This window comes from Primulina tabacum, chromosome 3 (assembly GCF_025594145.1).
Source record: "Primulina tabacum isolate GXHZ01 chromosome 3, ASM2559414v2, whole genome shotgun sequence".
Classification (NCBI taxonomy): Eukaryota; Viridiplantae; Streptophyta; class Magnoliopsida; order Lamiales; family Gesneriaceae; genus Primulina; species Primulina tabacum.
Genome location: NC_134552.1, coordinates 5,337,659 through 5,351,924, shown reverse-complemented (window position 1 = coordinate 5,351,924; position 14,266 = coordinate 5,337,659). Strand labels below are relative to the sequence as shown.

Sequence of the window (14,266 nt, the reverse complement as noted above, 5' to 3'; positions counted from 1 at the left end):
TCGAAATGTAACGATTGAACTACTACACATTTTAAAAGATCAATAGCTCGATTCTGCAAAATTTATTTTAATTTTTACTTGGTTGTGGTAAGAAACGAGCCGTTCAGATGCAAAGTACGAGAAAATGCAATAGCTAGCCCTGAAAAAGTAACAAGTAATATGGAGTTTTACTATTGTTAAGATCGAGTTAGAGTTTAGAGAGAGGTGAATAAATTCTTTAAAAGATTTTGCGATTAAATTAAAGAGCTATAATAGTTCATTTTTGAAATATTCAAAAATAAATTGAGCACCGAAAAATTAAATAAAGTTTGGTTCTAAAATCATGCGGAAGAAAATCAAAATAATCTCTTTAAAAACCGACTAAACATTTTGAAAAACATGCAAGTTGAAAGTATAAGAATGATGTGATTGAAACATTTTATATTCAATATTTTGGTATTTGTAAAACACGTAAAATTCAACTATGCCAACAAAAACTTGCAGCAAAAATAAATATTCACGAATTTGTTTATGAATGTTAGGATATTAATAACTCCCACGTTACCACTTCTTATCATTGGAAGGATTCACTAGAAGACTTTGATTTATACAACAATTTGTACAAACTCATTTTGACTTAGGACTTATCCATTGCCTAATCGAAACTCCTAGCACACTCTCGATTGTAGATCGCAACCTCACAATCTGCGTAATGTTTAACGTCTTTTATGTTAAGATCACAAACACAATTTTTAATATATTTGTGTGAAGAATATCACTCAACTAAACTTTGAAGCTCATATCTCTTGTATATATAAGTGAATGTGTGTGTGAGGAAATTAATCTATTACAGTGTATATATTCTCAAATGTATCTTCACACGCAAGAGAAAAACTCTTAGTTAATCTATTTAGACTCTCTTTCTTGGGTTTGCTATCATTTTAGTTAATTTCTTCATGCAGCTGTCTATGCTTTGAATCCTCTTCAAAAGCTTGTATTTGATCTTCTAGATATTGTATATCTAGTCTTTATAGAGCCTCAAAGAGTGATATATACGTTAAACACAAGAATATGACCATTGGAAAAAAGGTTCTGTACTGTTTCTGACATTGCTACGGTTGTATTTGATTTTATGGTAGGCTGCTGGTGCGTTCCGATTTCAGGAGCAAAACAATTGAATGAATGACCCGGCCGGATGAGCAAAATGGTCGAGTGGATGAGCAAAATGGTCGAGTAAAACGGTGGTGTAAAATGTGGTATGGTTCGGTGAATATAGCTCTTGATTCGTTGATTTATGGACAAAGTGGTAAACATGAACATTATAGCTCTTTTTCTTAGCTTTATATAGAATCAATAAATACTCAATTTAGAGTTCATATAAAAGATATATGCTTGAAATACCCGAGTGATACACGATTGAGCTTTTTCTTCAACTTGTGCAGAACCAACAACTTCATCGCAAATTGTCAGCTTTTTACTCTTCGATTCAGAATCTTTGAAGATGATTCACAAATCATTGTCTTATTTTTTCAACTTATGTTGAATCGTTCCATTAAGATAATTGAGCTGAAAGATATCATGAAAATATCAAAACTAATATATCGAGCCATCCGACTCGAGGATGTTTGGTCGATCGAATCTTGCTACCACCGTTTCACCTCGATAGTATCCTAATTCACTTGACTAACCCGAAATATGATTTCTAGATAATTGAGTTGGCTTTCAAACTATTTGGGCCAATAGTTATTTGGATTATCGGTTTTTGAGATATCATTGAAATATTTGACATCGCCAGATTTTCAGCTTAACTTCATTTAACTACCAGGTTGTCAAATCTCTCAACTTGACATCTTGTAACTGTACTCTTATTAAATATGTTAAAAACGTACGAAGAAGTTTTGATTCAAAATCAAGATTGATAATGTTGCCACAACCCAACAACTATGTTCTAATAAATATAAATAAATTGAATAAAAATAAAACTAGTTAACTACATATTTATTTTTATTTTATAAAAATACTTGCTATACATAAAAAGAATTACCTCCCAGAATCCAAGTCAAAATAATGTCCATCAAACAATACAAGAGGATGACATGGTTTTGGATCAATCTGAATGTAAAAGCATTTTCTTCATCTGCTTTACCTCACAAAGACCAACACATACAAGAATTTTCCATAATAATTGCAGCTCCTAAATTACAAAAATAAACATAAAAATGATACAAAACATATTTTTAAAAATGGATCCCTTGAAACTTGCCTAAGGATCCGCACGTCCTGCAATTTGATCGTCATCGCTATCAGTCCGGCCATCACTGAATGCCTCATCCTCGCTTACTTCTTCATCGCTCTCTTCCGTCAACGTGTTTACGATGTGTTCTTTCTTTGCATAACGCTCACAGTACTCTGCACAGGCACATATAATCTTGGTCGTCGGACTAATTTTTATTTATTTATACGTTCTTCGACTTCTTTATTTACTCAGGACCTTAATCCCATGCATACGGCAATACTTAAATGCTGAGTAGATCATTTATACGCATAATCCTAAAGGTGCATAAAATGTAAGGAAATTTGGGAGGTCGTATACTTTTATATCAAAATATTAGTCCAACAAAGATGTAATAGCTAAGTTTTCACGAACTGTCTATGCACACAGAGAAACGTAAAGGCGAGACTGCAACCAACCAACCTTATTATTATCTTCTCGTATTAATGCGATTTGAAACTATGGATTCATTGAAACTATGGATTCATAAGGAAGAAGAATGAATCGAATCACCTTTCACTTTTTGATCGTATTGCACCTTATCTTTCATCATGAGAGACGCCGCGTCCCCATTCAGAGGGTCAGATGGGTTCGGATAGAGCAAAAGCTGTGGCAGGAAGACCTCAAACACATTCAAGAGATCTGCACATAAAATTATAGGATTCTTGATAGCCCAGTTGCTAGAGCCTAGAAATTCAATTTTTGGATTTTATATTTTTTCATGTAGTTTAAAATATTAAATTATAAACCAAAAGCTAGTTCTATCAGAAAAAAAGGATACCTGCGCATGGGGATGTCCCCTTTTAGGGGATCGAATATGGATTAAAAAATTACTATCCAATTAAGTATGGGTCGGATAGCAAAAATAACGTAGATGCGGATATCTCCATATAATGGAAGGAATATAAATGGGAAAATATAATATCAAACTAAGTTGGATAGAACAGCGAAAATAGCACATGGACTGGACTTCTACCTAATGTCATTCATGATAGGGTCTAGAATGGATAAATCACGATACCTACAAAGTACCTACTTCTTAAAGGATAATGAAACATGATAAAACCGGGTTGAGTAGAGCATGCCATATTTTTTATTACGAGTTACATGTGCAGAATGAAGATATATAAAATGCGACTTCCTTTTTCTGGGAACTTCAACTTACCAAACATTGGACTCCATGACTGGTTAATGACATCCAAACACACAGAACCGGACCTATTACAGAAAAAAATTGGATTTCATTAGCACCATAAACTAAGCAACACCTGAAACAAAGGAAAGCTATTGTAAACCAAGCATTAGAATGTACAAGAAACATTAGGATACTGAAGAAACCTCCATACTTTTATTTGCCAATACCTACCCTACGAAAAAGAAAAATAGACTCACAGCTCATCGACATTTGGGTGGAAAATTTTGTTGAGAAACCCAATGGAAGGAGATTTGTAAGGATAAGCATCAGGAAGTTCAACACGCACTTTCCAAACTCCGCCTTCGTAAGGACCTGCAATAAAGTAGCAAGAATATCACATCCATTTGTGGCGCTATTGTGCCATAAGCCCACGGGCAAAGCCAAACTCAAAAGATTTATCCTATCAGGTGATAGGTCTGAAATTTAGAAACCATTCCATAATCCCAAGGAACTGATGCGGGCTCGCTCAGCTCATATTAAGAGGGTAACCAGCAACAATATAATGGAACCTATAAAGCCAAGATAACATTACTTTCTTTCGGACCGTGAAATTCCACATTGAACTCATTGATTCCATCATTTATTGGTTCAACACTGTAGTCACTCATCATTCTACAGCCAGAAAAGTAAACAAACACATAAGTATTAAAAGAATGCTTATCATACTCAGAAAATAACATGAAGGGTGGTCAAAATATTATCAGAGAACGTGATCGAGGAAGCCCTTACAGTTTCATGACATCCATGTCCCGCCTTTTGCTTGGAGAAGACATTTTGTAGAATTACCTGTTCCCAGCCTATAGAGGAACACGACGAAAACAAAATCATATGTTTATTTCGAAACATAGAAAAAATACTTAATAGAGGAACCAAGATCACAAGGGCACAATTATCCGGCATAAAATTATTCATATTGTCTCCTTAATATATCTGTCATTTCATTAACTTAAAAGGAAATAAATTATCCCTTTTGTGGTAAAGGCCATGCTGGACAAACCATGTTCTTAGATTTCATTGAAGTAATAGCAGCATAGGCCAATTGAAAACAAAATAAAAGCGCAGAACATTGAAGTTAATGGCTACTAACCAGTGCAATCTCTCTCACAACACAGATTGTTTCTCACATTTCAAACTCAACAGGGAAACTTCACAAGCAAATGATTTGTTTTTGCTACAATTACTCTTTTTAAAACAACATTTTCATAAATGATAATGATTCCACTCTTTTAACTATGTAGTTTTCACGCATCGTTGCTGGGTTTGCCCTATTTCAAACTCTTCTCATTATATCGTGAAGTCTGATCTTATAAACTATTCTGCTAACCATGAAAGGTTGAAAACACAACAGAGTCCTAGTATGATGAATGAAATATTCATTATTCTAATTTTCAGAACTAATTTAGGCACACCGCACTGACGATCCGTGCAGGAAAAACCTCACGTGGAATCGATAGCTCCTAATTTAGGTCCAACTGATACTCCAATTGGTAAACTTTTGTTTTCACTCTATCCTCCCTCTTTTGGTTCATGAAAACTATTATGAAATCTGTATAAACAATCTGTGGGACATAAGCAATCATCAAACTAGGCAAACACATATTCAAGCACCAACCAAGAATCCGACCTCCAATGCATAGAGAAAAAATATTCAATCCAGAAAATAACAAACATCCCACCAATCAAAATATAAATCAAGAATCAGCAAATCACAACAAAACCAAAATGACCCACTTCAAAACCTAAAAACGAAAACCCGGATAATTTCTTTCCAAAAAAACAGAAAAAAAGAAGCAAGATTAGCATCATCTATCAACTCACGCCCAAAACTATCCAATCTCGATCACTAGATCAATAGCCCACAAGACTGTATTTGTGTGTGTATATATATATTATATATTTCTGTTCAGTGGGATGTGGACGTATTGAAGATGAGAAACCATAAAGCGGCGAGGAAAGTAAACGAATTTTAGGTGTCGAAATGCTAGTACAGAATCCTTGTGTTGGTCTCAAAGATTTTTGTTTCAGGTTTGCACGTGGCTTCGCTTTAGCGACGCATATGAAAACTTGGCTAGATGTGGGAAAAAGACAAGGCGTTGGTCACCTCCGCCTTTCCCTCTGCACCGCACAATGTTGCTCAGTTTTCGCATTTTTCAGACGGTAATTTTTATTTATTTACTGACATGGTAATAAATCAAATCTTTGGCCCGAATGTTGGGCTTGGCTTAATTGTTTTGAAATTTGGGCTTTGCCCATAGGAGGCTCGACGACGTCGTTTAACGAAAGTATACAAACCGTCAAGCAGCCAGTTTCGTGTCTGCATGTTGGCGGTAAAAACTAACCAGACAACCACGCCACCACGCAATTACCATTTCTTCAGCGCAGTGAGCGAAGTGAAGCAGAGCCGAGGGAATGGGAGTCCACGGCCTCTGGGAATTTCTGGCGCCAGTTGGCTGCTGCGTCTCCGTAGAAATCCTCACCGGAAAGAAACTCGCCATCAGTACGTAAAAGCGCTGACCTTAATGACTCTATTGTGCGTATCCCCATTGTTCGCTATTACTTCTTGTGTGTGTTAGATGCGAGCATATGGATGATACAGGTTTATGAAGGCGATGAGATACGAGAAGGGAGAGATGGTTCGGAATGCTCACATTTTGTGATTTTTCCGTCGGATTTGCAAGAAGCCAGTTTTTGTGTTTGATGGTGGAACCCCAGCTTTCAAGCGCCGTACAGTCATAGCACGACGCCGCCAGCGTGAGAATGCCCAGGCTAAGATCAGAAAGACGGCGGAGAAATTACTGCTAAATCACGTGAATGCTTTAAATAGACGCTCATTGGGCAGACTTACATTTTTAGACAAATAACAAATAAAAATTTGATTTTTAATTGGAATCTCTAAATATTCGATGTGATTTTCTTCATCGCTCTTGATAGGTCAAGGCAATGAGGCTGAAAGAACTGGCAGCTGATCTTGAAAATCAGAGACAGAAGAATGATGTCAAAGGAAAGAAGGCCATCATAGAGGAACCAAACACACAGAAAGTAAATGATGAGGTGCCCAAAATTTGGAGTCGGGTAGAGCTGGATGAAATGTGAGAGTCTTTATGGATTTGCACTTGATTGTTGTTTTAGAGTTAATTATATTTTTGACTTCTGTCGTGTATTGATTAAGGTCGGTAGCATCTCTTGCCGCGGAAGAAAATGAGGATTTAACTGCTGACGCACCCAGATCAGGTGCAGCTAGGATTCCGGGTGACAATTTTCGTAGATGAAGAAAATGATGATGAAGAGATGATGCTGGTGAGGTTATATTTTGTAATTCCACCCACTCTAGGCCTGCTAGAGCAGTTGTGTACGTATAAGAGAAGAGGAGGAGGAGGGCAGGGCATAGTAACAGGCTGAGGGTAATTGTCATTTATATGTAACGGTATTTTTCTTCGTGTTTCTATCTATCTGTCTTCCTGTATTTCTTGCAGTAATGTTCTTGTTGGAGCTGTTTGTGGCTCTTATCTGACCTCTTTATCTCCTGTTTGTAGATGAGAGAGAGACTGATGGCTGAGAACAGACAAAAGTATCAAAAACTGAAAAAGGTACGGTAACAGAGATTGTTATGGACAAAATCCTACATTTAGGAATTCTTTTGTTCCTTTTCCATGTATGTACATTTTCTTTTGCAAGACAATGTCCACTAGCGTTAGAAATGGCATCGATGAAAACATAGAGCGGCCCATGGTGGTGGTTTTTTGTGGTTTAATTTTGGTTTTGTATTTATTGAAGCATGGTGAGGCCAAAATGTACTTATTAGAAAGCGTTGTTCATTTGTCCACTGTTGATAATCAGGTATTAACTTGTTTAGGTTCCCGCAAGGTTTTCAGAACTCCAAATACAGGCATATCACAAGACTGTGGCTTTTCGGCGTGAGATTGATGGGGTGCAAAAATTTGCTGTGGGAAGGGGAATAGGTGGCGTGCAAACTTCAAGGATCGCCTCCGAAGCCAACAGAGAGTTTATTTTCTCATCGTCACTGACTGGAGACAAACAGTAAGTAATTATTTTAATGCTTCTTAGAATGATGGACTTTTATTCTTATTTATGAAAATTTATCATTTATTATCTAATCTTTATTGTTTCTTGCATTGATGGACATTTTTTCTTGTTGATGCAATTTTTTTCATTTATGGTGGAGTCTAATTGATGCATGCAAAGGAATTTAGATCTGATGAAGGAGATTGTGCTAGAGAAAGAAGATGCAAATCAGGAGAGGTTTAATGGAACTACCTCAGCTAAAACACTGGATGATGTCCTTAGTAATGCCCTTGAGAGAATCCAGCATCATGAAGTTGAGAATCAGAACAATGATGGAATGGACAATAAGGATAACGAAACAGAAGATAATTATGAAAAATTGGAACCATGGAGATTTCTTTCGAAGATACTGGTCATAATCATGGCCATGATGATGATGATGATATATTTGCTAGTCTTGTCAGAAACACATCTGTTGTTGATTTGACCACAGATTATGCTGTCTCATTGAAACAATCCTTTGATTCTGATTCAGCTTTTGAGTGGGAGGATGGAGTCATTGAAGACAAAAGAAATATTGTTCCCAGGCCGAAACTAAGCCATCCTTCATGGACGAGGGTACCAGTAAATGTAATGACGTCGATGTTGAGTGGGAGGAAGGATTTCAAGGTATTCAAATGAACTCATCATCTTTTCCAGATGAAATTCCCCAAACTGTTAGAAAAGGTGCTTTGGTAGAGGAAGCTGGGTTTCAAGAAACAATTAGGAGACGTCTTGACGATCTGATAGGTGATAGAGCTTTGAATAATCCACGTGAAGATGAAAAACAAGGAAGATCTGAGCAAATGGTTGATGGGGACTGACCGACGATTTCGGTTGGAAATAAATCTAGCAAGCGGACTAGGTCAAGTAATAGTATTTGGAGATGAGTCCAGGTATCGTACCCACAGAGATCGATGTTTAATTACTATAATATGAATTATTTTTCCTAATTTAGGCTAAATAAAGTTCAAATGATGGGAAAGATAGATTAATCAAAACTAAATTAAACAATTTAAATAAATTAACTAAAGTAAAAAAAATCCAAATTATTAAATTAGACGAAAATTCAAATTATTTAAAAACAACTAAGGCGCACAACGGTACCGAGACAACTTATAATCTACGTGTCAAATTCATATTCATTAAATTAATTATTTAATTCACGACGGAATTCTCAAAATTATTTATTAAACGATTCCTCGAATTAATAAACCTAATTAAATCTAACAGTCCAATTATTCCTAACTGAATTTAATTAGATTCAACCGCATTAGATAGCTGTGAAATTCCAGTTTTTCAACCTAAAGTCGCACACTGAAATCGAATACTATTTCTAGTCAATTTAACCATGTGTCGATTGATGTGTGAAGCAAATATTAATCCATCGCCTTCCGGTTTTAGATTAACCAACAAATATTCAATTTAATTGGCCAGATTAAAAGAACACGTGATAAACGACATCAATCAATGAATAAAATAAATAATCTAATTGAATAAAACTCAAAACATCAAAAAATAATATGTCTCGGCCTCTGTCATGGCCTTAGTCTATAAAAATCTACTCCATAAACTTAAAATAGAAGTCAAAATCAGTGTTTAAATTCAATGAAGAGAACATAGTTAAGAAAGAAGGAAAATAATTCTCAATGATTTGTAGCGTGTGTGCGGAATTCATCTTGCTTCTGCTCTTCACTCTTCCTCCCTTATGTTCTTCTTCCGCGGTGATACTACTTCACAGTAGCTTCTGTTCCCTTCTCTTCCGCGGTCTTCTGCGCTTCTTTCTTCCTCGCTGGTGCTACTTCACAGTAGCTTTTTGTTCTGATCTTCCTCTCCTTCCTTCCGTCTTCAGTGCTTCTGCTCTCCTTCTTTCACTCTGTACGTTACGGCGCAGCCCCTTGTACGCTTCTTTTATCCTCTCCATGGGCCTCTTTCTCCAAATCTTTTTAAAGGCCCATCTCAAATAAAATGAAGTGTAGATAAGATCTTTATCAATATTTACATAGATTTTTCAAGATTTCAATATCATCAATGAATAAAAAATATTTTATTTCCTTTTTTTTGATATTTTTTCTTTGAAGTCTTGTAAATTCATCTTTTATTCCAAATTTAATCATTTTTCTCTTTTATTCAAATCTACAATTATTATTCAATTAAGCACATAATTAGGGATAAAAAATATTAGATAAGGGCAAATATTATTAAATCAAATCCCTAAAATATTTTCAAGATTTGGCCTTATCAGGGACAATACTTGGAGATCTGTTCTTGAAGCAAAAGGACCTCAGATTGAATGTCCAGCTAGGAATACAATCCAACCAATTGAATCTTCCCAGCCATATGATATTGCGGAGCAAATCCTAACAAAAGCGAAAGCCGTCAAAATCAAAAGCTTTTGAATCAAGACATGCATGGCATGGGAGTTTTGTCTGGAGAATTATTTGTGGCATCAGACACTCTGCCTGAAGAAAAGGATTTGTGCAGAACTTAAGAGCAGATAATTGATACCTATAGTATGGGTGGTAATGAACATGAGATGAACAAACCAGTGGATACTTGTGGGGGAGAGCTTGCACATAATAGAGATAGTTCTTTGATGAGTTTTTCCTTCACCAATTCTAATCCTGAAAATCTGCATGATCCTGATCGTTTGATGCTCAACATGGCATGTTTCATGCGGCAGCAGATGAGCCCTTCCACAGGACTGAAAAATCGGTAAGGATTTCTGCTAGTAATTCTATGAGTGATGCAGATTGTACAAAAGAGTTGACCAAGGAAGATATATTTCTTGGCTTATCAATTGAAAATGACATACCTGGGAGGAACCCTTCCTCTATAGATGTTTTCGAACGTGAAGTTAAGGAGATTGATCTGCAGGAGGAAATGATGTTTCTCCATAAAGACCGTGAAGAACTTGGAATTGAACAATGGAAACTTGAGAGAAATGCCGAATCCGTGAGCAGCAAAATGTTTGCCAGGTTTTTTTCCAAATTAAAGATGAAGTTGATAATGAAATTTAGACATAACTTCATGATGATGAAACGTGACAATTGTTGCATTCACGGGCAAAATTAGCCAAACTTAAGAAATCCATCTAAATACCTTAAAACTTAAATGCTTCTTTTAGGCCATGAATGAACTTTGGTTGCCATCTCAAGGACTGGCGAGTTGGGTACTTTGAAGCTTTGCAAATTGTCCATATTCCCATTCTTTAAAGCCATCACATCTTTGTTAGTTAGCACTTTACTGTGTTGCCGTGAACAGTGGGACTTATGACTTAACTAAGCAGATGATTTGTGAATTTTAGGAGTTGCTTCAAATGTTTGGCTTACCATATATCATAGCGTCAATGGAAGCTGAAGCTCAATGTGCATACATGGAATTTTGTAACCTTGTCAATGGGGTGGTTACTGATGACTCTGATGCATTCTTGTTTGGAGCACAAAGCGTGTACAAGAACATCTTTGATGATCGCAGATACGTAGACGTATCTTTTGAAGGTGGTTTTTTCCCTCAAATGCCTATTATGCTGTGAACCAGCTATTTGTGATGTAGTGCTACTGGTATAATCTAGCTTGACCTGATGATGATTGTTACGCAGTTGTTTTATATTCTATGTTTATTTCCATGTCATTGAGATCTTACCCTTTTATTGAGAAATATAAACCTTTTTACTACAGTGGTTGATCTTGGTGTTGTTTTATTATTTTTCAGGACATCGAGAATGAGCTTGGACTAAATAGAAAAAAATTAATCAAGATGGCCCGCCTTCTCGGGAGTGATTACACTGAAGGTGTCAGGTAATCTTCGTCATCCAAGTCTACAGAGCCCTTCTTTGTAGATACACTCATTAGCATCCTATGATTGATTCAAAACCCTTGTTGAAAATGAGCTATGTCAAATTCTACTTGTTGCTTATTAATCTCTCAAAATGTGACAGCGGCATTGCATTGTTAATGCCATGGAAGTCGTAAATGCATTTCCTGGGAAAAATGGCCTTCATGAATTTTGGGAGTGGATTGAGTCACCTGATCCTGCCATTCTTGGAAGTTTTGATGGACAAGGAGGAGGGAAATCAAAAGGCAAAGGGTCAAAAGACCATGATATACTGAAGGGTTCTTCGGGTAGTAATGCCGTAGAGAGGTCTTGTGATCAAAACGACATCAAAATGATGAAGCACATTTTCATGGATAAGCATGTAACACATTTTTTTTAATCACCTTTATCCTTTCAAATGTTACTGTGATGTTGTTTCTTCTCACTTATATTCGCATATTCAAGATCAGTGAACTTTTGATATACAGAGAAATGTCAGCAAAAACTGGCACATTCCTTTTTCTTTTCCTAGTGATGCTGTGATTTCAGCATAGAATTCTCCACAAATGGATAAGTCCAATGAACTGTTTTCATGGGGAAAGCTGGATCTGTTTGCTCTTCGCAAGTTAGTTTATGCCCTCATTTGCTTGTGTTGTTTCCCCTTGAATGCTTGGAATTGTTGTCTTGATATTTTATTCGACTTTATGCATGATTGTCTTTGTTCTGGGTTATGCTATAGGAGTTGTGCTCCTACTACATCATGTACTTCTCTCGGTCGTTGTATAATTCAGTGGTAATTTTAACATGAAAAGATAACTTGTTGTTTGCTATGTTACTTTAATTAACAGAATATGTTATAGATACCTGACAAGCTGTTCACGTGCAGATTGTGTTGGGAGAAGTTTGGGTGGGGCAGTTCAAAAGCGGATGTCTTGCTGCTACCAGTTTTAAAGGAGTACAACGAGCATGAGGTTAGTGCCTGGTCACTAAATTCGAAAATTTAGCAAATTTTCGTGGTATTATTGCTGTAACTGTAGTTGGCATGATCTGATACACCTTTTTGTTTCCTTTCAACCTTGAGAATCTTTGATAGCTTTAATTTTTTGGGCGACCAAAATAAGACGCTTAGGTTAGATGACAAATATCGAAAGCATTACATGTTTTGAGACCATTCATGCAAGATGATGTGTTGCTTTAAGATGGGATCAGGACTGGGGGTCGTTGATTTTTCCTGTCTTGTGTTAATATTATGTAGATTGTTTGAGAAGAAGAGAGCTTAAGCTGACATAGTTTTTGTTTGTCTTGTTTATTCTGTACAGACACAGTTGCGAATGGAAGTATTTTATACATTCAATGAAAGATTTGCAAAGATTCGAAGTAAGAGGATAAGAACATGTACTGATCAGTTGTGGCATTGTTTGATTTGCAGGATTATGGATGGATAGTTTTTAAATGCACTGTCGTCCAACGTTTATCTCAATTGACGAGAGGCCCAAATCAAACAATCGGCCCATTTGACATGAGTGTTCAAAAAAGAGAACAAATCTTTCAATGCCTATGTGATGATTCATCTCACAACTACGGAATGAGTGGTGATGTGCATTATATTGGATATCTTGTTCCCTTTCACTTCCTCACCTAAATCCTGATGATTCATATAGCTCCGAGAAGAAAATATGTTCATTAGAATTAAAAGAAATAGTTTTTTGTGCGTCTAGGATTGAGCCACTTTAAGACAAGAAAATGTGTGTATAGGATTAATGGTCCTGTTTGCACTTTTACTTAGCAAATTATTTTGCAGCATATGCTGCAGTTCATGGTATACTTGTGAACTTCAACTGTATTTGAACTTTTATATCCAGTTCGCATATCATTTTAATGATTTATTTGCATTGTTAATCCCCCAATAACAGAACTCGATTGAAGTTCATCTTAGAAAATCTTTCGACACAACGACACTTTAAGCTAAAGATAGTGTTGGCATTAGGGAATGATGTTGAGTAGGTCTCTTGTGAGACGATCTCACGAATATTTATCTGTGAGACGAGTCAACTCTACCGATATTCACAATAAAAAATAATACTGGATGACTCAAATAAGAAATCTGTCTCACAAAATACGATCCGTGAGACCGTATCACACAAGTTTTTGCCAATAATGTTTGATCTAGTTTAATGTCTTGTAAAGTTAATACCTTGTCTAGATTGGAAAACGATATTTCATTGGGCTGTATGGAAACTGCCCAAGGTGGATGAGTTTTTGGTAATTGCATTTTCATTTATTTGGTTTTTCCTGAGGGTTAATTTGTTTGATTGTGCATAATTCTGTTACTGATTGACCAGCTAACCTTTTTGGTGAAATCTGTGGAATATGTGTATGTTCTTAGGCCATTGAATGCATCTCTGTTATTGTGTTATTATTATTATTTAATAAGTTTTATAGTTGGATAAATGACCAGTTTCGTGGTACTGAGTGATGCTTCAAAAATTCTAGTGCAGTTGGCAGACTCTTATACTTACAGCGTACTTGTCTCTTTTGTTAATATTTGTTTTGGCATCTCGCAAGATATTGGCATTAGTTTGTCTCTCTTTCAATAGACCTTTTTACCTATTCAATGTTATTTGAGATGTTAAATGATTTGGCAATGTGTTGGTCATTAATTTCATTTTATAAATATTTTTCAAATTAACAAATTGCTCAAGCTCTCATGAAAAATTGATTTGACATGGTCGGTTATACCAAAGTAGAATTATTATTCTTCCTTTCGCAAAAGTGAAATTTCACAATTATAATATTATCTCGATTTTATCATATAAATCAAACTAATTATAAAAAATTATTAAATGTAAAAAAGTTAAAAATAAAAGATTGTGTGAAGACGGCTCTCGTGAGATACTAGGTTAATGTTTCATTAATTGTTCGCCGTGAATGTTATTTTTTTA

General features: G+C 35.8%; 1 protein-coding gene and 1 pseudogene across 2 annotated transcripts; one reads left to right on the top strand and one right to left on the bottom strand.

The window, feature by feature from the left end:
* Positions 1–2,068: 2,068 nt before the first annotated feature.
* On the bottom strand, positions 2,069–5,576 carry LOC142539557 (ubiquitin-conjugating enzyme E2 5-like). Of its 2 annotated transcripts, none has more exons than XM_075645101.1 (7): positions 5,548–5,576; positions 4,176–4,243; positions 3,979–4,058; positions 3,644–3,758; positions 3,417–3,469; positions 2,765–2,893; positions 2,069–2,388 (listed from the first exon to the last, which is right to left on the bottom strand). In XM_075645101.1, exons 2-7 carry the CDS (start codon positions 4,217–4,219, stop codon positions 2,243–2,245), a joined length of 567 nt encoding a protein of 188 aa, XP_075501216.1. In that variant the 5' UTR covers positions 4,220–4,243; positions 5,548–5,576; the 3' UTR covers positions 2,069–2,242. The 2 variants fall into 2 exon arrangements, with proteins under 2 accessions (XP_075501216.1, XP_075501214.1); XM_075645099.1 differs by having other exon boundaries at positions 5,265–5,548.
* A 145-nt stretch (positions 5,577–5,721) lies between these two features.
* Positions 5,722–13,298, top strand: LOC142538320 (DNA repair protein UVH3-like; annotated as a pseudogene).
* The last annotated feature ends 968 nt before the right edge of the window (positions 13,299–14,266 follow it).